The sequence below is a fragment of the Diuraphis noxia genome, unplaced genomic scaffold (genome assembly GCF_037042655.1).
Source record: "Diuraphis noxia isolate RWA-SAM2 unplaced genomic scaffold, SU_Dnox_SAM2 contig0004, whole genome shotgun sequence".
Classification (NCBI taxonomy): domain Eukaryota; kingdom Metazoa; phylum Arthropoda; class Insecta; order Hemiptera; family Aphididae; genus Diuraphis; species Diuraphis noxia.
The window spans coordinates 17,270,502-17,297,574 of record NW_028301714.1 but is presented as its reverse complement, the minus strand read 5'-3'; the positions used below and the strand labels follow the sequence as shown (position 1 = coordinate 17,297,574).

At 31.4% G+C, this 27,073-nt stretch overlaps 1 protein-coding gene across 1 annotated transcript in view; it reads left to right on the top strand.

The window, feature by feature from the left end:
• Nucleotides 1-27,073, top strand: part of LOC107172921 (TWiK family of potassium channels protein 7-like) — a 109,892-nt gene that overhangs the window by 70,615 nt on the left and 12,204 nt on the right. Inside the window, exons 2-3 of the mRNA XM_089226432.1 lie at nt 2,338-2,552; nt 3,367-3,521. Coding sequence (XP_089082558.1) covers nt 2,338-2,552; nt 3,367-3,521 — 370 coding nt within the window. The remainder of the gene's footprint in view (nt 1-2,337; nt 2,553-3,366; nt 3,522-27,073) is intronic.

Sequence of the window (27,073 nt, the reverse complement as noted above, 5' to 3'; positions counted from 1 at the left end):
ATTAAATAAATTATTCAATTGTAAGCCAATATTTAATATTCTTGTCTTCCACAAATCTTGAAATATTATGTTATAAGTTATAACTTAAGTTTAAAGTGATGTACATTTTAATTTTTAATTTTTTTGTCTTTTTGAAATTACCTAACTATGTTGCTTGATAGGAATAAGAAATGTTGAAAATTCTGTTTTATAAAGAATTCATAGAAAAAGCTTTAAGTCATTTATTTTTTTAGGAGTATCGAGTCTTTTAAAGAATTTTGAAAATGAATGCAAATTTCATAAATTTTGTAATTTTTCTTTGCATATTTAGACTTTTGTTATGAACATTTTATATACCTACCTATAATTAATAAAAAACAAGTCTATCAGATTATGCCTGAAATTAAAAATAAAACTTAAATTTATCTCATTACTTTTATACTTTTCAATGTTTTATTCCTAACACTATTTATCAATGAATCAGTATAATATACCATTTAAAAAAAATATTACTTCACAGCAGTACAGTTTATTAAACACGTTACGATACCGAGTGTCTTACTTACTGGCTGTATTTCACCTCATATACAACAACCCAACAAATTAATATAATCCAAACGAATTGGTAACACTATGTATCATACAGTTATGTAAAAACATATATAATCATATTAATCAATTCTACATTTCTGAGTTATCGTAATAAACCAAACCAAACTTACGGTAATTGAGTATATATTACGTTCTACGTGGATAATACAAAACGTATTTAATATCTAAAAAATAAATATATATAATATATATTTTGTAGTCAGAAAAAAATGTGCCGAAGGAAAAAAACTACTGGATGGTGAGATTTTTTGGAGGCTGCAGGTATTATAAAATATCGATATCGCGTATTATTATAATAATTCACTTGCATCCATATAACAGGCACAATTCGTTGTCAAATACAATAGATGTACTCACGTATAATACTAGTATCATGGACCATAATATATCATATAATATATCATATAATATTGTTTATAATTCTCTACCATAACTAAACGTGCAAAACTCTTCAAAATGTTCACACCTTTCCACGATTGACCCTACGGCCTACATAATAATATTATGTGTCACAATGTGAGTCGTTACAATAGAATAACGCATGAATCTTTCGCTCCCATGATACGTCGTTATCGACGAAATAAAAATAAATTTAAATTTTATTCTATTTTTTTTTATTAAAATCTGGCCATTAGTAAGTATTATTATTATATATACGTTTATCATAACATCATTATATTATGGAACGTATTATTTATATTATGTCATATTATTTTTAGTATATGGTGGCTAGATCAGCTCTGTATACAAATATTATGTAAATATCTCACCATTATCACTGTCTGCCACTATGTCCGCTGTTGACTTTTTAAATATAATATAGGCTTTCAACGCTTCAAAAATGTCATCGTGGCCAGAAGTCCGTACCAGTGGCATGCCGAATATTATATATTGGGTCTAAACTATTCCCGTCTGTCACAGAATTTTAAAGAGAAAAATAATTTAGCCATTTGTAATTATAATATGTATTTCCATAATATCAGTGTTGCTATAAAATTTGCATATAAATAAATTCAATCATATTGTGGCTAGCTATAGAGTGGTAAAGTGTTGTGCATTATTTAGATAAACATTTTCATCTTTTATCTGCCTGCAATTTAAATAAATTGATTATTTGCAGTTATGAGATAAATAATCTAGATATTTTTTCAATTTTTGTATGAGGGTTCTTAAAATATGTATTAATCAAAACTATTTATCTATTCGATTCTATTTTCAAATTATTTTTGTTATTTTATGTATATTTGTCACGTGTGTTTTACTACTTAATTATTTTGTACTAGATACCAGTTGGTTATCTATATATTAACACTGATAGATAATCGCATTTCAAACTACTATTAATAAATAAATTAATTAATAAATACTATTTAAATATTATATTAACGATTGTAAAAATTGAAACGTATGCATATACGATAAAAAATATATTATCATATTTAAAACAGAAACGCTATTTTACAGATGCAAACTTTAAATCACCCACTATTTACCTAGATAAATATCGTCATTTTTCTCTATATTGTATTGTATCTTATCTAGTTATCTTTGTACAATTGTAAAACATTGTAAGTATGATTGAACTTAGCGCAATGAGTATAAATGTCAACCACAGCCCAACACTAAACACTTCATGAGTGCGTTTATTCAAAAACAACGAAAAACATGTACGCAATATTATTGTTTTCTTACATTATCTAATTATTATTGGCAATTAATCAATCGAAATTTACGACGTGTTTGCAGGCTATGGAAACGTCACTCCTAGGACGTTGCTGGGAAAACTGGCGACCATATTGTACGCAATTATGGGCATGCCGTTATTCTTGCTGTACCTGTCCAACATCGGCGACATACTGGCCAAGAGCTTCAAGTGGATATACGCGAAATGCTGCCTTTGCCGAAACTGCAAGAAACGCCGGAAACGAATGTTGGCCATTCAGCGGAAGGAACAGTTTAAGGTACTTATATTTTTATAACAATATAGAGACAGAGCAATGCCACATAATATATAATCATATCAATATACGTAAAATATCATGAAAATAATAATAAATATTAATATAATACACAGGCGGTGGCAGCGGCGGCTACTGTCGATAGTAAATCAAAAATGACATTGATGTATCGCATTCACGCGAACGGTACTTAATCTTAAAACGAATAGTGGGCTATGCAGAGGCCAGGGTGAAGGGTGGTTAGGTCTCTTTTCCCCGTTGTGTAGTACCTGCATCGTGATATTATACTAGCCACTTGGTTATTATTATTATTTTTGTTTTGTACGCAAAAGCAGTCGTTATTTGGAACAAGGTCGACGTTTGCGATTTTGTAAAAAAAAATGTTTTGAAGTATCCGAACATAATAATAATATAATACAGAATATTTTGCCGGAAAAACCATATTCAAATATCGATCGCATGATATTTTCTTTGTGTTTGTAAAAACGTAGACCAGTTTAAATCACAATATAATATGCGTGGAAATAAAAATCAACTCCAGAGAAAACTATAGGTATTTTTTCTTGTATCATAATCATAATAATCATTCTGCATTTTTATTATAATTTATATCATTTGTCTTACGCCACTATAAACAATACCTGCACACATTCTTGGAGTACAGTTAGGATTTGGAATGATTTTTCTTTCAAAGCCCTGGTGACATAACCTGCACCGCAGTTTATTTGTTGAGGCCATCGTTTTTGTATACCGTCGTTATAGTAATAATAATAATAATAATAATAATAATAATAATAATAATAACAATATCTTACAGATGGATATGCGAGACTTCAAACTGAACACCGGCGTACTCACCGAGGGCGAAGAGAGCGACGACGAGGGCACGACCGATGGAAGTTCCTCGTTAAGCTTCAATGACACACAAGAAGTTACCGTACCCATCATTTTGTGTCTAATTATAATGGTCGGGTAAGTAAACGTGGCGATGGTGACAATTTTAATAATTACAATAATAATAATAATAACAATAATAATAATAATAATATTAACATTAATGATAAATAATAATAATATTAGATTACTCGACGATCATACGAGTGCATGTACGGATTAGAAGATCTTTATTCATATTATACGCAGTAGGACATAAAAACATTTCAAAACGTTTTAACGAAAATTGGAAAAAAACATGTAGTTACCTTTATAGTTTATGCCAGTGGTGACCGTGTAAAATATTTTTTCGGTCCAAAACATAAATAATGTCGAGCTGGAGTTCGCTCGCAGGCCGTAGGTTTGACACCACTGGCCTATACTATAATATCAAATTTCTCTACATATATACGAATATAAATATTACCAACTATAATAATAGTTGCGTAATTAAATTATAAATTTAATTTAATATATTTATGATATGAAATATTCACATTGAAATATTTTGTGTGAATAAATCATAAAATTCGTTGCATAAGAGGACGCTACACCCGCATACATTGTCTCCGTCTTACAAGTGCGTAACATAGCAAATTTTATGCTCAGCATATCACGTTTAGCTCAGTTAGTTTAAAATTTAGAGTAAATTGACCTCTTATAAAAATTAAAGGTAACATTATTATCGAGGGCATGACGTAGGCTTTTTATTATATTTTAATTTTAAAGTGAGTTATGTGTATTTTAAGATATACAAACAATTTTAAATTTTAAAATACACATAACTCACTTTAAAATTAAAATATAATAAAAAGCCTACGTCATGTCCTCGATAATAATGTTACCTTTAATTTTTGTAAGAGGTCAATTTACTCTAAATTTTAAACTAACGGAGCTAAACGTGATCTGCTGAGCATAAAATTTGCTATGTTACGGACTTGTAAGACGGAGACAACATATGCAGGTGTAGCGTCCTGTTAATGTAATTCGTATAGTATAGTCTAATGTGATGACAACGACGTATTATTAAGATATAAATAAATGGTAACAGAATATTAATTACATACAATGTGTTGAGCTGTCCCTCGAAGATTTTTTTTCATTTTTTATCAAAAAAAGTGTCTTGACAATATTGTACTACATAATAAAATGTTTTGCTCAAATAATTTTCTTCAATTTCAATTTTTTTTTAATCCCAAGATTTCCGTTCGTTATAAACACAATTAACTTAATAAGAATTTTTTTTTCAAATTATTTTAATTTTATTTTTGTACCTATATAAAAAAAAAAAAAAATATTAAGAAGTTTCAAGTATTATGTCCTACACTAATTCTACTGTATTTACATTTTAAAAACATTTAGAATAATATTAAATCCTAGAAAGTATTAAATATCGTGTGACATGTTGATTTTCATACATCTATGATTCACGATATTCGTAGAAAATTAAATGAAAGATTCATATAATTGATTATAGATTCCTATTATTCTCTCTCGGCTTTATTTCATAAGTTCTAATGTCCGTGACGTACTGGTAATTCATAGTCATTCCTCTCTGTACGAACAATCTTCCAAGAATGAATCTATTAACCGTATCGTCGATCCGTAATTTTGTATTTAATATATAGGTACCTACCTGTATACCTGGCAGTATTGTGCAATAATCACTCAAAACATATCTAGATAACGATATAACACTTAAATATATATTTTTATTTGGGTTAAGGATCTATGAACATTTGACTGATTATTTTATTTTGTAGTTTTTCAACTTTGAGGTAGGGTATGGTCGGTTAGAACTCGTAAATATATTGCGAAGATTTATCACTAAAAACTGGATAGTCAGTTGATCACCCATCTAGGAACTATGCTTTATTTCAAAAGAGAAAAGACAGTTTCTATGACACGGACCTTCATTTTTCCGTTCCACAGAGCTTTATTTCGGTACATGCTAAAGTTTATTTGTAGGCATTGAAATATATATGCCAGATGGGTATTAAATGAAAACACTGGACGAAAACCAGCAGTCGCTGGATCGTATTTTCTGTTTTGAATTAGAGTACTCGTATAGCGATACCGATGATGCTTGACCTCAGAACATGTTTGTGACCGAGGTCAAGTGCCATGTCAAATCAGGGTACTTATAATATTTATCTAGATAAAAACAGATAATTTAAATCTTGCATTGAATTCAAGATTTTAATGTCAACAATTTTGTTAAATAGTATTTTTGCTATAAATTATAATATGTTAATATATAATGAATAAGATTATTATTTTATACTCGTAAATAGCGTGTATTTTAACACAATTTTGTCCATCAGATAAGATAAAAAGATTAGTATATAGGTTGTTTCGCCAACGCCGGACTTACCTTGCTTGGCTCGTGGACGGCGATGACTCGTGCTCTGAAGGGATGGATAGGGTATACAAAATAATATATATATATAAATAAATAAATTACACCATATAAGTTATAATATACAAGAGGCCATATTCATATAAATGCAAATACCAAATACAAATAATTGCCTAACTGGCACTTTGACATATTATATAATAACATCAAAATATAAATATAAAATTTAAGGAACAATACCGTAAGGAATGATGAGAATTCAGACCACCTTTCTTCGTTGGGCTGGAACTGCCGACGACGAGACGAACGATGGATGATGTATGGCACCAGAACTGGTGGCAATACAATATTGATGTCAAAACTGACTGAGCCAGAACTGGTCACCAAAATCAATACACATGAAGCCGAAACTGGATGTAATCAGGGTCAAAACTGACCGTCGATATCATCCGTTGCATGACAAATAACCAAACGGCAAAAACGTGAAGGAACTCACGTGGTTTTTGTTTTGCACAAAAAAGAAGTAAAAGATTACAACAACGGACGACTCTCACGAGCGGGAGCGTAACAACAACGACCAGTGTGTCCGTACCAACGCAGACTTGCCGGACGCCGTATGTTCCAGCTGAACTGACGGCGCTTGATCTCTCGATCAAGGGGGGGGGGGTGTTCGTAATCATCGACAACACGATAACAACTGATAATAACATGCGCGAACATAGGTAGGTAGTTAATTATCATAATACACTTTCTAGATAAAACAAACCACATATACCTGTTACAAGACCGTTTTTCTTATTAGATAAAACATAAAATAATATACAATAGGCCCAATAGGGACTCAATAATCCGAACGAGATTGGGAAAAGGGGTCGTTCGAATTAGCGATTTGTTCGGATTACCTATGGCTTAAAAAAAAAAAACATAAATTTTATTGTAATTTAAATTATGAAATTTTATTTTTATCCGTATCAATCGTGTAAAAACTGGTAATTTCAAAAGAATATATAAAGTATACAACATATAAAATAACAATGAAAATATAAAAATATTAATATAATAAAATTATGAACCTTAGGTACTATTTAAAATATTGATTTTTTTTTTTATACACTGGCTTCTATTATTTATTGGTATGTCTTGTGCCGCAAACGTCTAAGCAACATTAGTTCTACGCAGCTTTCATCGTTTTGTTCAGCCAACTGTATGACCCTATTTAACGCTTTTGTGTCATCTGAAGAAGATATTTTGAAAGAGTGAAAAATTCATCATGTTCTTCCTTCTCAATATCTTCTTTGGTCACGGCATGCATGATTTCATCATCAGTTAAAATTTCCTGGTACTGTATCTCTTCATCGTAGTCCCCTGATGCCCACTGTTGAATTTCATCCTCTGTGATGGCTGTGTTTGGAGCCAACTTGTTTAAAAGTGGAGTAAGAATAATGTTTCCCTCCTGAACTTCAGTGGTTTTGTTCATATCCACCAGTTGTGGACTAAAATTTTTCTATGAAATTTTAATAAGATGCCACGAGAAAAATAACCAACAATTAGCCAAGTTAAATATGAAATCTTTAAGATTGATTTTTTTCAAAGCTGCTACCAAGTCCATTCCGTTTTCTTCATCTGCCAAAAAATTCGTAAGTAAAGTTTTTCGGTAATTCAATTTTATATTTTGGATATCATTCAGTTGTATTTGGTGGAAGAAACATCGCAAAATTTTTTCCATCTTCACTGCGAAGTTCATCTACAGATTGGTGACCTGGGAGCTGGGAAGTTATCCAATAGTAGTACAGCTTCCATAGGAAAATTGATTGAAGAAAGATGACGACGTACGCTAGGAACAAATTCATTGTTGAACCAATTTAAAAATAAATCTCTTGTTACCCACGTTTATGGTTGCCTGTCGAATTAGCGTAAGGCATAAAAATGACTCTTTCTATCATAATCTTTCTACCGGGAGCGACTTTTTCTGTAGATGACACTAAATTGTGGTCAGGCAACATTCGCCAAAACAATCCAGATTCGTTGGCATTGTAATTTTTTGTGCCTTAAATTTTTTTTGTATGATAAGTTGTTCAAAGTCTTTTAGAACGGTTTGATGCACTCTACTACACTCGAAAGTTTTACACCAGAAATGTTGAGACGCCTTATCCCATGACGCTTTTTTAAGTTGTCTAACTAACCTTTGCATGCATTAAAAGTATGGTTATTTTTGAGAATTGGTGGTGAAAAGATTGTGCTTTTTCACAAATCATTTCAACACACACTGGAACGTGTAAACGTCTTTGTTGAATAAACCACATAAAAACCACACTATAAACATTTGGATTGTCTGGTTGTTTCAACGTTTTACGCTTACCTAGACAATTTTCCATTTCAATGACAAACTTCTTTATTTTTTCCTTGTTCTTTTTAATATCACTGATGGTAGATACTCCTATTCCAAATTGTCTTGAAATAGATGATCCCTTTGTTAATTACCCTGTAATTTTAAAGTAACATGCTTGCGTGGAGCCATTTTAAGAAAAATTCACAAATAAATGTTACAAATACGCAGTGTGAAGCCATCCTTTTGCAGTATGAAACTCAACTGACGAACGTATGTAATCGACGTTCATATCTAAAAGACGTACACGTGCGATGTCAGATGTACAAACGTAATCGAAAAATATTATTACCGAAAAATATTATTTATAAATACATATTATGTACATATTATTATAGCAATAAGATAATTCTCAAGCCCGTTTGGATTACCATGTCTTTCCGATTTGCCTGTGTTCGGATTATCGAGACCCAACAATATTGATAAAATAATTTAATTACAATTCCATAAGCTATCGCGGATAACACGATCACATGACAATGGTCACGTTGACTAGATGCGGTATTATCGAAACTCGGTATTGGTAGGTATCGATGTCAATTATTTACGAGCCGATAATCTCTCATACACGGATGCAATGAAAATGATTTTTTCGCCATTAACACTGTTATAGCGTAGTTGTTGCGACTAAATTTAGCACGTACTAATACTATGTAGTATGTAGTAATACTATAATAGTATATAAACTTACCATCTCGTCAATGTGAATACTTTTAAACGCACGATTTAAAACATACTAATCCTTTAGTTATTGTCATCGAGTTATCGTCGCAAATGTTTAGATTTCTCTGGTCATATTTCATCAATGTGTATCGAAGGGTGTACAGTTTTCCCGCACTTCAGATCATCGTTATACTCAGATTACGCAGTACAGTCGTCGGTAAAAAAATTGGTCAAGTGCGAGTTGAACTCGCGCACCGAAGGTTCCGTACAAACCTGTAGGTATATAAGTAAAAGTTCACCCATCACGACAATCGAGTCATAGTTATGGTATTTTTATTGCAAAATGAAATTTATAACATCAAAATATGGAAAGCTGGAGGATCATAAATACGCGTTCATGAAGAAAAATATTTTTCAAAAATATTTATTTTTTTATATGATGAAACTAAAAATTTACGGTTTTCGTAATTTTTCCTATATCTGTACTATATGACGTGACTTCGTACTAAATTTCAAGATTCTAAGTTCACGGTAAGTACCCTGTAGGTTTTGATTTCCGTGCGAATTTCGAAAGTTTTCGGAAATTTGCGGCCTAAATGGCTGTATCTTTTGATTGCGTTTGCTTTGAAGGTTGATTTTTCTACAGTTTCCAGGGACAGTAGACCTGAGTATCATATAGAAATTTCAGTTTGATACATCCACGTGTTCCTGAGAAAAACGGTCTTGACAGACGGACGGACGGACAACAAAGTGATCCTATAAGAGTTCCGTTTTTTTCTTTTGAGGTACGGAACCCTAAAAATATCATAAGAGTTATAATTCAGGAATTAAGTTAAGGGAGTGTTGCATATTCTTAAAAAAAAAAAATATTTATGTGAAGGTAGCCCTTATAATTATAAAATCATAATTACCAATAAGATATTTCAATATTATCAAGATGTGGACATTTAATTTACACTGTTGTATACCTCTTCTATTTTGTTCAAAATTTAAATACTATGTATAAATTATACTCAAAAACGATAAAGTTATTCTGTACAGGAAAATTTTTTGCCAAATCCACTCATGAGCTGCAATGACTTATTATCACGTGTTTAAATTAAACGTTAATAATAAAATTATATCATATACATAAATATATTGTTTGCATACTCATATATACTTATAATCATGTACAACGATGCGTTTGACATTTTATAAGCTGTGGCAGGCTTAAAACGAGAAACAAAAGTTTCACGATATTAATTTTGTTGCCACGGTGTCAGAGTTTATGCGCCGTGTATAGAAAACATTTGCTCTGCGAAAATGTTTTGTCGCCAGACATTCGTCACGTTGTACGCTGAAACGTAAACAAACACTTCCCAGCCTTAAAAGATTCGAAAAACACAAGTGAATGCATATATTGTTATACTATAGTAATAATTATAGTTATTACTACTGTATCTGCACAAAATTACAAGGCTTTTCAGTTAACAAAATGCCCATACTCGAGAATTTACTGTGGCTTTTACGTGTTCTCTAAACCACTTTCACATAGATATTTTAAACGTTTTAAATAAATAATAATAATATTTACCTATTAACATATATTTTCATGTTAACTTATACAATTAATAATTACTAATTGCCATGATTTTGGTACAATAAGTGTGAAGTCAAAAATAAATGGAGGTCTACATAGATATTTCATGCGTTTATCTAATCTCATCAAAAAATATATATTTCCAATTTTTTTCTACATAAGTATTTATCACATTTGTGACATGTGATGTATTATGCAAAATCTTTAAAACAACATTTGCGTATGTCCCCTGAGCTCTAGACCGAAAATCACTTATAATACTAATTATTATTATTATAACACGGGACCTTAAAACCATAATATACATTATTTTATGTTTTTAGTTATACTATTATGGATTATAAACAGAATTAAAATGTAAATAGGTAAACTCACATATTGTAACTTAACATGTCAGGAGTTTATTGATACTTCGTAAGTAAATGAAATAACAGATCAAAGGCAAAAAAATAAAAATAATAATAACAGTTCGTATAAAAATAATACCGAAATTACTGATTTATTATATAAGTGTTATTTGGAATTTTGTAACTTTTTGAATTTTAATAAATTATAAGTTAAAAAAAAATGTCTAAACATTCAGCAATCATGGTGGAAAATGTACTGCATTACCTTCAAGTGTTGTAACGGAGCCGCCGTGGGCGAATATCCGTCACTTTAAATAAAGTGTAACACTCAGGTGATTTCGGGTAATCAAAGTGTTTTTTTTATTTCTATGTAATGTTTATATACAAGATATGGGGATGGTGGTCCATGTCCCCGAGATCGTATAGTATGGTTCACGGGGTCGAGACCATCTTGACAGTGGGGAATGAGTTGGTTTATTCAGAGTTCGGAAAGGTACGGGTGCACACGCACACACGGTAGCAGGCTCGCTTAAGCGGAGACTTGTTTGTTTTATGTGCTCTGAAAACGGGTTTGGTGGTATTCCGGTCCGGCGGTGGACCTCGGAGTCCCGTGGAGCTGGATTGCTCAGCGCGGCTGGCTCGTCCGAGTGATCAGTGACTCTTCAGCGTCGTCCTAGGACACCGGCTTCAATCCAATGGCTTGGCCGCTCGTTCCGGGTCGAGAGCTCACTTGGCAGGACGGCTACCACTTCTGACGGCGGTTGCGTCCACTTGGATTATTGTCACTTGGCCTGGTGGTATAAACTCGCGTTAAGTGTTGTGTGTTTTGTACCGTATCAATGTAAAAAGTTCAAATTTTTCGTATTTTAATGATTTTAAATTCTTTGTAGTTATATTAAAATAACATAAATAATTTGAGGCAAAAAGGTCCCCAGGTATAGATCCATGTCTTCAGCACCACCCAATAAAAAATTTGAACTCCAACCCAGGGCATTCGTTTGAGCTCCATTTGTGCTCGTTTGTGCTCAATCCCTTCCAGAGTTATTCATGATTTATCCTGTGTGATACCTCGGACATGATAATTGCAAACATTGAATATCGAATCCGGACCACAGCCGTTCATTCGTGCAGAAAATCCCTTAGTTTGTGCTCAATCCCTTACAACTGTGGATTGATCAATCCACAGTTGTAAGGAGATTAATCAAACTAAAATACAATTGTACAAACTAAAAAAACTTGTAAAAACCTGAGTGTGAAAAAAACCAAATCACATATTATATTTGTTGTTCAATCATATGCGATGTATTTTTCAGTTAAGCGAATACCCTACCAATTATTATCATTATATTTACAGTATGCATTTACCAATTCCACACAAATATCTTGTTATGAAAAAAATAGATATGCATTACATTATACCAAATTTACTGGTTACTGTACATTGTGCAAAGGTAGGCTGTAAGCGATGTCCCTAGCAAAATTGTTGTTCGGGGTAACCACGCTTTTGGTGGATATTTCTAAAGACAAGTAGACTGTACGTGTTTAATTAAAAATATACATTATATACAAAGAATGTATTTGAAATATAGCTAAGTTAATATAAGTTAACAAATATATCAAGAGAATATTCTCGATCATTCCAGAGCTGTACACAACATATGCTATCTACCTTATGATTCTTCCGAATCTTAAACTTATAGAAATGGTTGAATCTAGACACCAACCATAAATTTAAACTAATTTTATATTTTATTGAATTTTTGTAATTATATGCATTCATATGATAATTGTAATAATGTCATAGAAGTTTACATATAACAAATTAGTAACGGACAAGTTGTCGCGCATGGATAACGGTTTTATTTCAATAAACATCTCATCAATAACGTAAGAGACGATTTACAATGCAAGGTCACTCAGGAACTCCACACGTATTTGCGATAATAAGGAGCAGCGCATGTGATTTTTCTTATGTGCTGATCGAGACAAGGGATGGCCCCATCACAGTCTCTCCATCCAAGGATAAAACCAGATCTTTGGAAACGCGGGGCCCATTGATGTGGCCTCCTACGACTCTGACCAGCTTGACCAAAATCATTTATCTTCCATGTGTGTATGAGCACCAGTCATGTCAATAACGACCTCCTAATACCGAATCCTGTGAACGACAACTGAACTCCTCATGACGAGCGATAATCAGTGTGTATGTTTGTTTCGATTTGTGTAACTTAAATTCCTTGTGTCCACTAATTCTACCACAAAATAGTTCATGAGGATAACTGCGAGTCAGGTAAGGTACTTAAAATAACATTTCAATAAAATATCAAATCATTTTTTATAAGAGTATACAATAACTTTTGCAAATTTTTGTATAATATTATCATATTGTACAGTGAATTTGAATTAATTCTCCATTAACGACCTCCAGGACCCTCCAACCACCTGAAAGAAGATAATTACTTAACTTCAATACTCTGAATCTATTATTATTCTCCAACATCTTATGTGTGCAGAGAATTTGAACAGTTGATTAATTTTTCATTTCAATGTCAAGAGCCATTTTTGTTACAAAGTCGTACAACCCACTTGCTACTAGAGAGACATAAAAATGATAATCCTATCAATGTGCCATTAAGATACCGCAAAAGAACAGAAAATACTTTTAACGCTAGTTTGTAGATACCATTTCTTGAATATTTAATTGGATCTTTTAGTGCACCTGAAGCATCGTTAGAAGTTAAAATTTAAATATATTATAATATATTAAATATTTCCAGAAACTAAAACAGCAAATGTTACTACATGTTCCATTTTTGTTAATGCTAGTACATTTTCCCATCCCAATGAATAAATAGATAAATGGACGAATCAAATTTACTTTTTATATGTGATGCAATGTTTTCTCTATGCTGAAGACGAGCTCTTTGTATAAATTCTCTATTTAGAACAATATTATTCAAATCTTGTCCAATCGATTGAACAACAACTACTAATACAAAAGTTGCATTTCTATTACTTACATTAGCTCGGTCTAACGCTGACGTTAAGTTGTGATTAACTAAATTATCATATCATCAGCATTTCCCAGGGTAAATCTCAAATAACTCTGTTAGGGATTGAGCACAAACGAAGGGATTTGCTGCACAAACGAGCACAAACGAACGGTTGTGATCAGGATTTGATATTCAATGTTTGCAATTATTATGTCCCCGGCACCACCCGGGATTAATCACGAATAACTCTGGTAGGAATTGAGCTAAAATGAAGGGATTTGATGCACAAACGAGCACAAATGGAGCACAAACGAACGCCCCAGGTTTGAATTCAAAATTTCAATTGGGCGGTGCTAACATGTCCCTGGCACCACACAGGGTTAATCGCGAATAACCCTGTAAGGGATTGAGCACAAACGAAGGGATTCGCTGCAAAATCGAGCACAAACGAATGCCTTGGATTTGAGTTTAAATTTTTAATTGGGCGATGCCGGAGACATGGACCTTCCAGGTATATTTCAATCGGATGCTGGACTCGACGTATGTACATCGATAAACGTATCAAGAAAACCATTCGTTATGCGTTTTATTAAATATATAGAATATTTGGATTAGGATACAATAATTATATAAAAAAAATAATAATTATATATAGTACTTACCAACGTCTGATTTTTTGGATATTTCTTTTAAGATATTTCGGCGATTGACCGATAACAGCGTATAAATGTATAACTGCCTACTATATAAGTAAATGTTGTGCCATTAAATGGATTCATAACCGTGGTTATAGTGTTAGTTATAAGTTTTAGATACCTTCTTTTAATGTACCAAGAGCTATATTATAATAATTTAATATGCTATCGCCAAGAAAAAAAAATGTTTCTCCACGTCTGAGTTATAGCCGTTTTTCATTGTTTCCTTCCCACTGCGACCAACTCGGGTGCATAAAAAACAATCTCTGTCACAAATTTATATTAGGTTCTGTTGATATGAAGTTTTCTCAATTAAAAAAATATAAAACTCAAAACTTCTCAGACGAGAATTGTTTTATGCCATTTTTTTTCATCTTGAAAAATAAGTTCACATTAAATTACATTTATTTTTCTTGGAAACTGTTAGTTGTCAAACATGAATCATCTTAACAAACAGAAAAAAAAATGTTATGATAGTAATAATAATAATAAAAACAACAACAAAAACAGCAATAACAAAAACATTTATGTTATTGTCCCAAAAAAATTATAGGTTTGATACAATTAAAAATAAATATTCAATTTTTACACGTAAAAAACAGTTCTAAATACCAATAGAGACATTATGGAACTAATAAGACCGTGCTTATTTAAGCACAGATGTCAAAGGTATCGATATCGATAACATACATTAGCACATTAAATATACATCAAAATATTATATTTTAATCGAATTTAAATTTAACCACGCAGTTTGATTTTATAACTTTTCAACTCGTTTTATCATAACAAGTTCTCAGTTGTTATTTATGGTCAATTTTAATATACACATATAGCTAATATATGTGGCTCAATTATTGAGTTTTTTTTCAATGTTTACAATTTATAAAATATAATGATCACCGAGTACTGACGATGGCGGTGATGTACTTGCAAACTGCATCAATCGATGTAACACAAAATATAATATATCTATTTTAAACGAATTTTGTCTTTTTTTTGGATTGCTAATGTATAATGCAATGAACGAGTATACTGAACAGCTTCATCATAAGTGATTAATTGCATGTATAGATTAATTATTAACTGTCTAATTAATTCACTGTCTAAATCTAATGAATTTGAAAAATATAATAGATTCGTAGAATTTATATTTATCACTTATACATGTTTATTCGTGCAAATTTAAAATTTTAGTATACAAATAAAATTTATATTCATTGGTTAAATAATTTATTAAACTTAATAAAGTGTTATTACCTAAATCATATAATAGCTAAAGTGTAGTAATAAATAATATAATAGACATATTCGAATTGGTTTAGTTCAGAGGTTCCCAAAGTTGTCTATATCAACCCACTTGGGTCGTCTCTTACCTGCGAGGGATTCTTGTCAATGAAAAAAAAAATTGGGGTGCTGCATGATTAGGTGTAAAAAGATCAATATGAATTTTCTCAATTTCCCAACTTGCCACATATGAACTGTCAGTATATAATGACATTTCGGACAACGTTAAACATTTAAATGTGCTTCAAACTGACTTTAAAATCATATTTGTGGATATTTTAACAATGAAAATGTCACGGTGGATTATTAATCCATACAGTGACATTGAGAACATTACAGAAAGAACTGTTCTAAATAAATTCTAATGAAAAACTTCACTGAAATTTAGGAAGGGTATCAGCAGTTCTAGCTTTAGAAAGATATACCTGTTACTCATCCTGCTTTATGTAGTATTGAAAGAAAGTTTTTGATAGCTTTTCCGTCATCATACTACACGGAAAGTGGTTTCATTAAAATTTTCAATCTTCAAGAGATTGGTAAACACTGGTGAAGAAGATTTGAGATTAAATCTGATTAGTTTGAAGCCAAATATTGAAAATTTACTATTAAAGTATCAGGTTCATCCTTCTCATTAAATATATAATTTTTTAATACTGACTTTGAGTTTTTTTATATGCTATTACATTTATTTTGCATTTCTTATCGTTTTAGTTATTAAAAAAATTATTTGAATATCGTCATTATTAAAAAATAAAGATATAATATAAACTATACATTTTTAATCCAAAAAAACTGTGCTCCATATTAAAGCCTATTTGGGTAACCAGTTCCGTGTAAGCTCTTTACAAGAACCGAGATGAATTTTTAAAAATTCAATTTTTGGGGTCTACAAAAATGGAAAAAATTTGCACGCGGGAACAAATTTGGGAACTTCTGGTTTAGTTATTAATAATAACTTATTATTAAAAATATATCTAGAGTCGTAAATAACTATGCGTGACCCAGGTTGTTATTTAAAAAATAACTTCTTTTTACTTAATTAAATTAATTTTTCCTCACTATTAAACTTTAAGGTTATAGAATTAAATATATTGTTTGTTAACTTTATTTACTTTAGAACTTTTGAAGTTCTCGACGTTGACTTGACTCGAAAAGCTCTTGTTAATTTCTTCTAACCTACTCGAATTTGCAGCCAGTAACCATAATGATATATTGCATATTTTATATTTATAATATAATATTAATATAACATCATACGATGCATTGAATAATAATAATTATTGGACGAGTGTGGTCACGGATCATGCGTACTGTAACAGTAATATTTTACAATCAACGTTTCACTGGATTTCATAGATACGTCATTTGATGAAGATTAAATGTTTATAACTTACTCGTATTATTAATATTAATATTATTATTACCATGTTATTGGTATAACTTCAAAGTATATTTTAAAAGTTACATAATACACACGAAAACTTTTTATGTACTAGGTTGCAATTTTGTACACTAAATATTAATATATTCTCGGAATAGGAAGCTGTTCGCAGAACTTTTATTGTTTCAGAGTACGATAAAATAGACATTCTATAACATAAACATTATATCGTATGAATTTGTCACTGTAAAACAGTGGTAAAACAGCGGATGGAAAATAATATTTGAACTAATGGGTTTACTTTGCAGACTCTATGTTTCCTCGCGTATAATTGAATTTCTCGAAAAATTAATTTTTCAAAGATTTATTACCATAATCATTACACTAACGATATTTTTATTCATCAATTAGATTAGGCTGGATAATTTTTAACCCTCGAAAAGTGATTATATGAGTTCTTCTCTATTACTATTTATTTATAGGGCACGAGTTTTCGTAAGTACACTCGAGTTTTCAATTTGAGCTTTTGATAACTATACCTTCAGGACACTTAATATATGGGGATTACTTTATCCACATCTCTCTTTCTCTTTCTCAGCGACCAGCGTACATGGTTTAACAGGCGTAGTATGAGTGTAGATTTTGAAGAATAAAATCGAAAACAAAACACTCGCAATTATTATTGTACGCACTCTCGAAACTAAGCCACGCGCCATAATATTATTTCGTTATTTTTTTTTCTCGTTGGCACGGGTGGACGTCGGTTAATAAGGCGGCCGAACCCGATTCATTATTATTACGACGCCCCCGAGGGCGTCCAGGGATTTGCCTTTTTTTTTCTTTACACCCGAGATATGGGTTGGGCGGGCATGAGTAGGGGAAACACACATCACAAAACACAAACAACATACTATCTCGAAGTGTTTTCGCAGAGTGATATTTCGTACGTGGCTTGCAAAGCATGAAAAACCGAAATGTCAATGCGATAAAAGCATACACGACCGGGACATCATACTATATGCATGTACATATTATGTTCATAATAATTTCTGCTAGTGAAAGTTAAAACATTTTTTTTTTTTTTTTATAATAATTTTTTAGAACTTATCCACCGAGTTATACCATTTATTAATGAAATAATACTTATGTATATCAGTTTTATATATATTATAGTATATACATTTATGGTTCTAAAATGTTTTGAAATTATTTTTTTTCGACATTTTTTTTTATGAAATATTTAAAAAAATTAATATATAACTAAATTAGTAAACACGTCTACTTTTTAAATGGTAAATGTTATAGAAATGTTTTTTTCGAAGAAAATTATACAAATAACTTAATAATTCATATAAACATGCTTAAAAAAAGCTTCAGAACTCATTCTATACATTTTTTAATTCATTTTTATTTAATATTACTAACAAACTCCATGAACTTCGTTCCAGTTAAAAATACCACTTCTAAGATGAGATTCAAACTTTGTTCAATTTATTATTTATTATTCACTGTAATGGTGTTCAAAATTTAAAAATGTTCATCAGCCACCTTGAATCTCAAAACAGTTATGCAAGTACTACTTTAAGATGCTAATTGTGGAAAGTATTTTCTTAGTAATAGTTCAAAAACACCGTGAAATGTGCTAACATCAAGGTATCATTGTTTGTTAAGGCTCTGCCTTGATCAATCAACGAGTCTGTCAGGACACATTCAAGTTATATTATAGCTATCCCACCAGGTGTTGACCGTGAGACTAGCTTGTGATTATCTACTAGGTATATACAATGGAGTGCGGACCCCACAAGGTGCGTACGCCAGTGTATAATTTCTAAAACTAAAGTTTCAAAGTTATGACAATGTGGCCATCTGGTGGTTTTTTTTTATTTAGCTATACTATGTAAAGTGACTTCGGTAGGCAAAAAATGGTCGATTAATACAAAATACGGCATTATATTGGTATCTCTGTTGTTATGTAACTGGTTAGTTCAAATTTTAATATGCTAGAAACCTTTTTGGGACTGTACTTAACAATTTCCTAAAGTTTCTTCGAGATCGGATATTTATATATGAAAGATAGCAGCCCCCTGTGCGATAAGTAACGTTATTATGGGCTTTGATAAAATGATAATATAAAATCTAAGCACATCATTCTCCCAACTTTTTCAAATTTATTAATTACTCGTCTTTTTGTGTTTGATATTTGTATCAAATAAATTAATGTTGAATATTTAAAACGTGAGAATTATTAAATTTTTTTCAAAAAACTTTATGACGTACTCACACAACAATTTATTTAATTTTTATGAAATGTTTTAGTATATAAATTGCTAAAATTACTTATGTTCATAATATTATATATTACAAACATTACCATAATATCATCAGTAATATTAACCACACAGTTAAATCAAGTTTAATCGATAGTAAATTGCTTTACTATATAATGTGTACTAAAAAATTATAATATTTTAAATAATTATTAATAGAGAGATCGAAAAATTTTCACTATCAATAAACGCGCGTTTATTAGATGCTTCCTTAGATCCAACCTTTTTCGTGTTTAATATGTTTTGTGCAATACTCAAATTCTGATAAAAGTCACATTTACACGGATTAGTTTTGAACTTACATGTCATATAATATAATATTATAACTTATTTTATGATTAATAAATCATTGTGTATCTCTTATTCCATTAGTGAGACATTTTTATAGGAAATATAGTTTATAATTATGATTATATTTTATTATATTTATAATATATTTTAACAACTGTTACTCTTATAACGTATAAAATAACTATACTATCATGCCAAAACGAAAGAAATATCATTAAACAAGTGATTACCTATGATAGTTTGATGCGTGGTTTCTTGAGTTTACGGAACATTTCAAACTTTAGACACTGTACACGTAATATTATTATACGTCATTATTATAGTAGTCAAGACCAACAATTGGGTTTCATTTCATGCAATAATGACGTAGCAATCAGCTAGAACCCACACGCACGTTAACAATATATTCCTTCTACTCTATTATATAAAAACGCTCGGGTGATAACGTTCGACGTGGCGACGACTTAGCATAACACTAAATATATTGCATGACGTGATTTATTTGCGCAGGACACACGGCGGTCACGGGACCGGAGTCAAGGTGGTGGTCCATCGTATAATATCTATCAGTAAGGAGAAACTTCAATATACACGAATTCTCAACGGGCAACAAAAACTTTCAGATTATGTAGCTGAATAATTCTTTAAGAGAAAAAAAAATACTGTCAAAAGTATGTCCGTTGCATCGACGTTTTACTGTGTTTACGGGGGAGTCGGTGGCACCGTTTTCTCCGGATTTTCGGTTGTCAACGGTAGAAAACACGTTGTAGAGAATTTTTTATTGATATACGAGCACCATCGTTTCGGACGAGAACGTAATTTAGTATAACTGACAACTGTGGTTGAAAATGTCTGCATATAAGTTATATGCCTATACACATGCAATTATGATATGGTAAGCAGTCATTAAAATGCCAATCTCTCCTCAATCTATACCCAGAAAATATACGCTAGTTGCTGATGGCATTTTAAATTTTGGTGGAAACCGGTAATTTTACTGCCATAGTTTTTAATTTATTATAGTTTATCTATACAACTACAATAACATACCTATAGTGTGAAATAGAGGATGCAGCTATTTATTATTGGTATTGAATAATAATGATAAAAAAAAAAACCATAAACATTATTAAATGATAATGATGAGCGGCATAAATTGTTATTTATCACAACAAAAATATGACTAAAAAATATTTTTTGTGTTTAAATAATTATACCAGTGTTAATAAAAATGTTCCTTTTTGTATTATTGGTGAACTATTTTAAGTTGAAAGCAATTGGTACATTTATTAAACGCCTATAACAACCATTGGAGGCAACTTCACAACATCAATTATTTAAGCGTAAACTGCATTTCTGCATGGGGGAGGGGATATGAATTTTTTACTATTCTCAGACCAAATTATAGTATAACAGAGAATATAGTTCCGTTGCGCTTAATTGTGTTATGACAAAAATAAGTCTGAAGCGGGATATGACACCCCAGACACTCCATCTAACCATGCTGAGCGTATGAAAAATATGTCTCATTGACAGTAGCGCCCGTTTATTTGGTCACTACTCCAGAAATATCGTATACACTTACGGTACGTAATATATACGATGGCTACTGCGTATTATGGCTATATATTATTTATATATAATATATATACATAATAAATGAGTATCATATGTACTGTGGCCGACACCTCCCCACGCGATATATTTTATAACGGTAACCTACCTACCATACGTCCTGCAAAAGTGACCTAAATCATATCATAAAACAAAATAATATATATTTTCAAATAATATCAGGCTCTAAATACCCTAAAAATGTATCAACAATAAGTGGCTGTATTTTTGGAAGGAGATAATATTTAGCTTTAATATGTATAATGTTAATACCGATTTTCTCAATAATAATAAAAAATGGCTAATTCGTTTATCAGATTTCTTTATGCTTTTCGAATAATCCATTCTGATTTAATTTTCTATGATCTTATACCTACCATAGCCAAATCCCACATCTCCTTACTTATAACTAATTGGACATCTGCAACATCCGCCGTATGGGACGCATTACCGTAAACTTTTCACTAAACCCCTTTGCTCTAATAGGTGTATTGATGACAAGAAAACAACAGGCGCATATTAGGTAATATATTTTGACGTAAGATTCAACGATCTTATAGGACTTGATAAGCTGGCGCGATAGACTGGTACATCAAATATTTTGAAATTAATATATCTTATGTTAGCGATAAATTCTTCCTTTTCATTTGCACTGTGGTCTATGTTGTCAATGGATATGATCACTAGTATACTTAAAAGATTATAAATACTATAATATAATACATAATAATATAAATAATAATATAATAATAATAATAATAATATAAATAATAATATTAAATACTAGTATTTATAATCAATGATATTATATAATATAATAAGTATTTATAATCAATGTTATTATATAAACGGTATTATCGAACAGATTTTTTCAACTTAAACAATCAGGAAATTAAAACAAGTTTGAGAACTATTCAAAATTAAAACTTAACTGTTTGCCTAGGAATAAATTACAGTCCTGTTAGATTCATAAAATATTTTTATAATTAAATTTTATTTTAACAACAATATTTATACATTTAAAATAAAAATAAATATTCTGAATAATACATAATGATTAATTGTTGAACATTGGCAACAATTCTATCGGCAAAATTATATTTAGTAATATTTGTATTTGTAATAAAATATAAACTACCTACATGATTAATATTTTTGGATAAACTGATTAAAACAGTGATTCTAAATTATGATATAAATTAAATATCGCAGGTCTCTTTATTGTATTTGAATCAATGGAATTGAGACTGTTATCTTAACGCTAATTTAGCAGAAAATATTATATTTTCAGTAACATAAACCTATAACCAGTGCATTGAATTTCATATTTTGTAACTATTGTCATTTAGATACCATATGGTACGGCGCATACTAGTTGGGTCCCATTTTCCAATTGTTTATCAATTGGGTCCCGTGTAAAAAACCTACTTTACTAGTTTGGTCCTAGAAAAAAAAAAATGTTTTTTTCTAATTTATTATTGGTTAACATAAATTACCCAAATATAATTACATAATATTTATTTTTTAAATAATTACTATTTATTTTCGTACAAATATAATTACACTCATCTAGTTTTTATTAGCTAGTTAACAAGTTAATAATTGGGCTGAAATTTGTAAGATACAGATTTATCAAATTCATAGAAATTAATTGTTTCCAATATCTTTTCCGTCATTTTTTCCTTTAAGAAATGTTCCTTAGATATAATACAGTTTCTTCTTCTTCCTTTTGGACTTCTCATTTTAATATAAACGTCGATTTGAATATTTTTAAAACGAGTACAAATTGAAATATATTTGGATGAGCCGAATAAAACATAGAATTGAAATGCGAATGGAAAAATCCACAGTTCTTATTGTACTAGACTTAAATTCAGACCATAATTTTGGCGGGAACTTTGCGTCAGGACGAATATAATTTTTTAATAAATATTCTGTAAATTTGTGTACTCGTTCGTCAACTGGCTGAATACTTATTAAATAATGTGTAAAACAGTTTTAAACTTCGTTCGGTGGTAAATCCAAAAAAAAATTTTTAGGTGATCACCTAAGTCTTCGTTTTTTTTTATAATCACCACTTAATCCTAGATTCTGGATCTTTTTTTTTAAAATAATAATGATAAGGCTTCAACATCTTAAGTTATTAGCCTAAATTCTGGATCTTTCACCAGGAATTTTGGCCTAGAAGAAATCTACAACCTTTAATATTTATTTGTGAGCAAATTGTTAATAGAGCTGTGTGAATTGCTACTTCAAAATCAGCATAAGAAATTTCAGGTATAAAATCAAAATTTCATTTATTGCATTCATTGGAAATATGCGTAAAAGTTTGTGAATAACGCTCAATACTCTTAGAAGGTAATAAATAAAATATAATAGGAATATAGTGGTTATTGTGAATAATATAAATAGTGAACATTTGTGCGAATATTTTACAACAACTTTTACAACAATATACTGTCAGCATACTTATTAGTTATTACTTATATTTTATTAGATTTACATAGAAATTTTAAATTTTTAGTTGTTTAAAATATAAATATTTTATTTACACTGTTATTAATTAATAAAAAGTCTTCTTCACGATTTGTTTTTATTTTAAAATCAATTAATGTTTTATGAATAACGCTTAAACTTTTATGAATACTCGGTTGAATACTTTGTCTAGCTTAGTGCATATTTTTTAAATTAAAGTACAATCGTTATGTGTTAGAGTTTCTAAACCATTTTTTAATTCATTACTCAACAACTTAGATGGACTTTCACAAGGATTTTCTGTGCTTTTCTTTTAAAAGAGTTACTTACTGTCTGCCTGGTTAAAATATTTGCTTCATCAGATTCATGGTTATGTGAATATATTAATAAAATAATCTATATGGTCATACTAAAATATTCTATATAGGATTATCCATCATTTACCTCATTAGGTAGTAAAAAACCTAAATAAATAATTAAACAAATTACCAAGCGTGATATTAATAAAATATTCTTTTGAAAAAGAATTTGAATTCTGGGAGAATGATTGATCCATAAATTTACGTACATAAAGCTGATTAATTTCGACTATTAACCACAGTTAATTTTAAAATCGTATTAGGTATTATATTGTTATTTCTTACCTTTTTATCGTAATTTATGTACAATGCTCGCTGCCCGGTTAATGGTTCATACGCATTTAAATATAATTAGAATATTGATAACGGTCCGTCATTTATTGACGGCCCGAGATCGTGAATAATTAAAATCTATTTTATTATTTTACAAACATATCCGTTTATTAGTTCAAGTCTAATGTTATGACAATAAACTAAATGTGGGAATAAGTTATATCCGGATCGTGCAGTTGGCTTGGATAAGCAGATTGCAACGTACAGTGTCAGGCTTGTAGATGCGTGACCAAAATATATACAATTTAGAATCTCAATATTAAAAATTATACAATGTTTATGGGAGGCGAGTTACACACACTTTCCCACGGTCTTGTATAAGTCGTGTAAAGTTCTGTGCACTCGTAGTGAAAATCTGAGTAGGCTCACTGGGGTGGAATTGAACTGATGTTTCTGAAAAGAACCCTTTTTTTCACTCCCGATGGTAGGTCGACTGTGCGTGCAAAACCACGTGTGAGCCGCTGGTAGTTGTACGCAAAGTGAAATGTTATGTAATGACTAATAACGTTGCGTGCGTCGACCGCCACTTCGTTTCACGAGTGTCTTCGCTGCTTGAGTCCGGAGCGTAATTCGTAGGTTACAACGCCGAGTAACTTCGATAATTAGGTCCGGAGCGTAGAAACCAACACTGTGTTCGTCGTTCGTCGTTGTATGTTGACAATGGTAGTGTTGATTGAAGAATATTTTGCTTTGCTTTGTTGGGGTGGCTATGCCGTTAACTATACCAGTCTTGCGCCTTTACTAGTGGATGGAATTTGGATGGATATTAGTTTTATTGATTGATCCACGTAAATGGGTATGGTTTGAGTTTTCCTTTGATTGTTGGAGGGGTATGGATTTTTTCTAGAAGTCGAATATGGTCGTGATCTGAGAAGAAACTTTTGTAAAACATTGATTTGGATTCTTACCAATGCTGGCCCCTCCTGGGCACCTTTCATCTGTCGCTCTCACTGGAAGCGTATCGAATCCGTCCAAACTATTGGTTTACGTACAATAACAGGTATGCCCACTATCGTTAAAAATTCTGTTCTTCTCAAATCTGCCAACTTCAAATCCATCCAAACCTCTATTCAGTACCAATCCAAATTGAAGAATATGGAAAAGTGCCCGGTATTTTTATACTATGGTCCGTACCGGTTAGTAAACCACCAGTGTGCCGCCATGCGTGCCTGTGTTTATTGAAGGTACGGGTTTTGTTATTATAGGGTCACTTTTGGACTTACAGATATATATGTAAAGTGTTATTGTCTTCGTCATTATCTCACCTATCCATTGCCGTGATTGCTGGGGATGTACGATGAATCTAAGAGTTTTGAATTCGCACTAAATTCCTCCGATGGTATTGTTTTTTATATGATCTGTTGTGATTGGTGGACCTGAAAAGGACCGTTTTATGTGGTGAAGGCTACACCGTTACAATATCACCATCCATCATCGATTGAAGGTGTAGCTGCACTAGCCAGTTTATCGAGCGTCTTATTCGTGATTGTAAAATTATTGCTCTCTCTCTATCTCTCTCTCTCTCTCTTTCTTCTAAGACTAATATTTTATTAAAACAAGACAATTCGTTTATTTATATTTATTTTCACTACGACAATAGTGAAATAATATAGTAATATATCCACCTGCTGCAGGTGAAAACCAACAAACGGACATATTTTCGATGGTTCACACGCGTATAAATATCGCCCGGAAATGGTTTCAATTTCGTTTCCGCTTAGATGGGACTTTCCCAATATTCACGGTGCTATTCGTAGACTATATAATATATTGCAAATTTTGCGTGCTATTGTACTATCACTACAGAACTACTAGTCACTAGAGTTATATGTATACAAAGGATATTTTTTGTTCGTTATTTATTTTTATTTTTTGTCCCTCACCCGACGACCTAGATCACATGCATAGGGGATATATTATATAGACGACAGAGACCACCGAGGACGGCGACGAAATGGCATACATTTTATTCCCGGCTCGATCCAGAGGCGTTCGGCCGACTGATTTATGGCCAGCGACCCCGTATCTCCGCCACCGCCGTCTTTTTCTCCATTTTCTTCGTGTTACCACCACTTCCTTTCGATCGGTCGGTAGGTCGAGTCTTTTGGAATACGAACTCCGCGGTGGCGAGACTACTGCAGTCCGCAGTTGCCGCCGAGTATTAAAAGAAAAAAAAGAAAGTATCTTGCGGCGGTGACTGCCAATCGAGGCTCCGACAACAATGCGAAACGGACAGGGCGAGGGACGAGAGTGGGCTGGAGGACGTATATTTGCTCGTAAATCGTATTCGAGGGCGAGACTTTCGAATTGGATTCGTCACTGAGTTATTGTTCGCAGTATGACCCCGCAGTGGTATATCCGAGAGCCTATAAAATCGGCAGCGTTATTATTATCATCATTATCATCGCTTCCGGATTCCTTGAAGAGGCCAAACGATTGTCATGACTAGATCACGCCGCGAGTGGTTCAAGCCACAAATTATATAGTCAAATATGATTT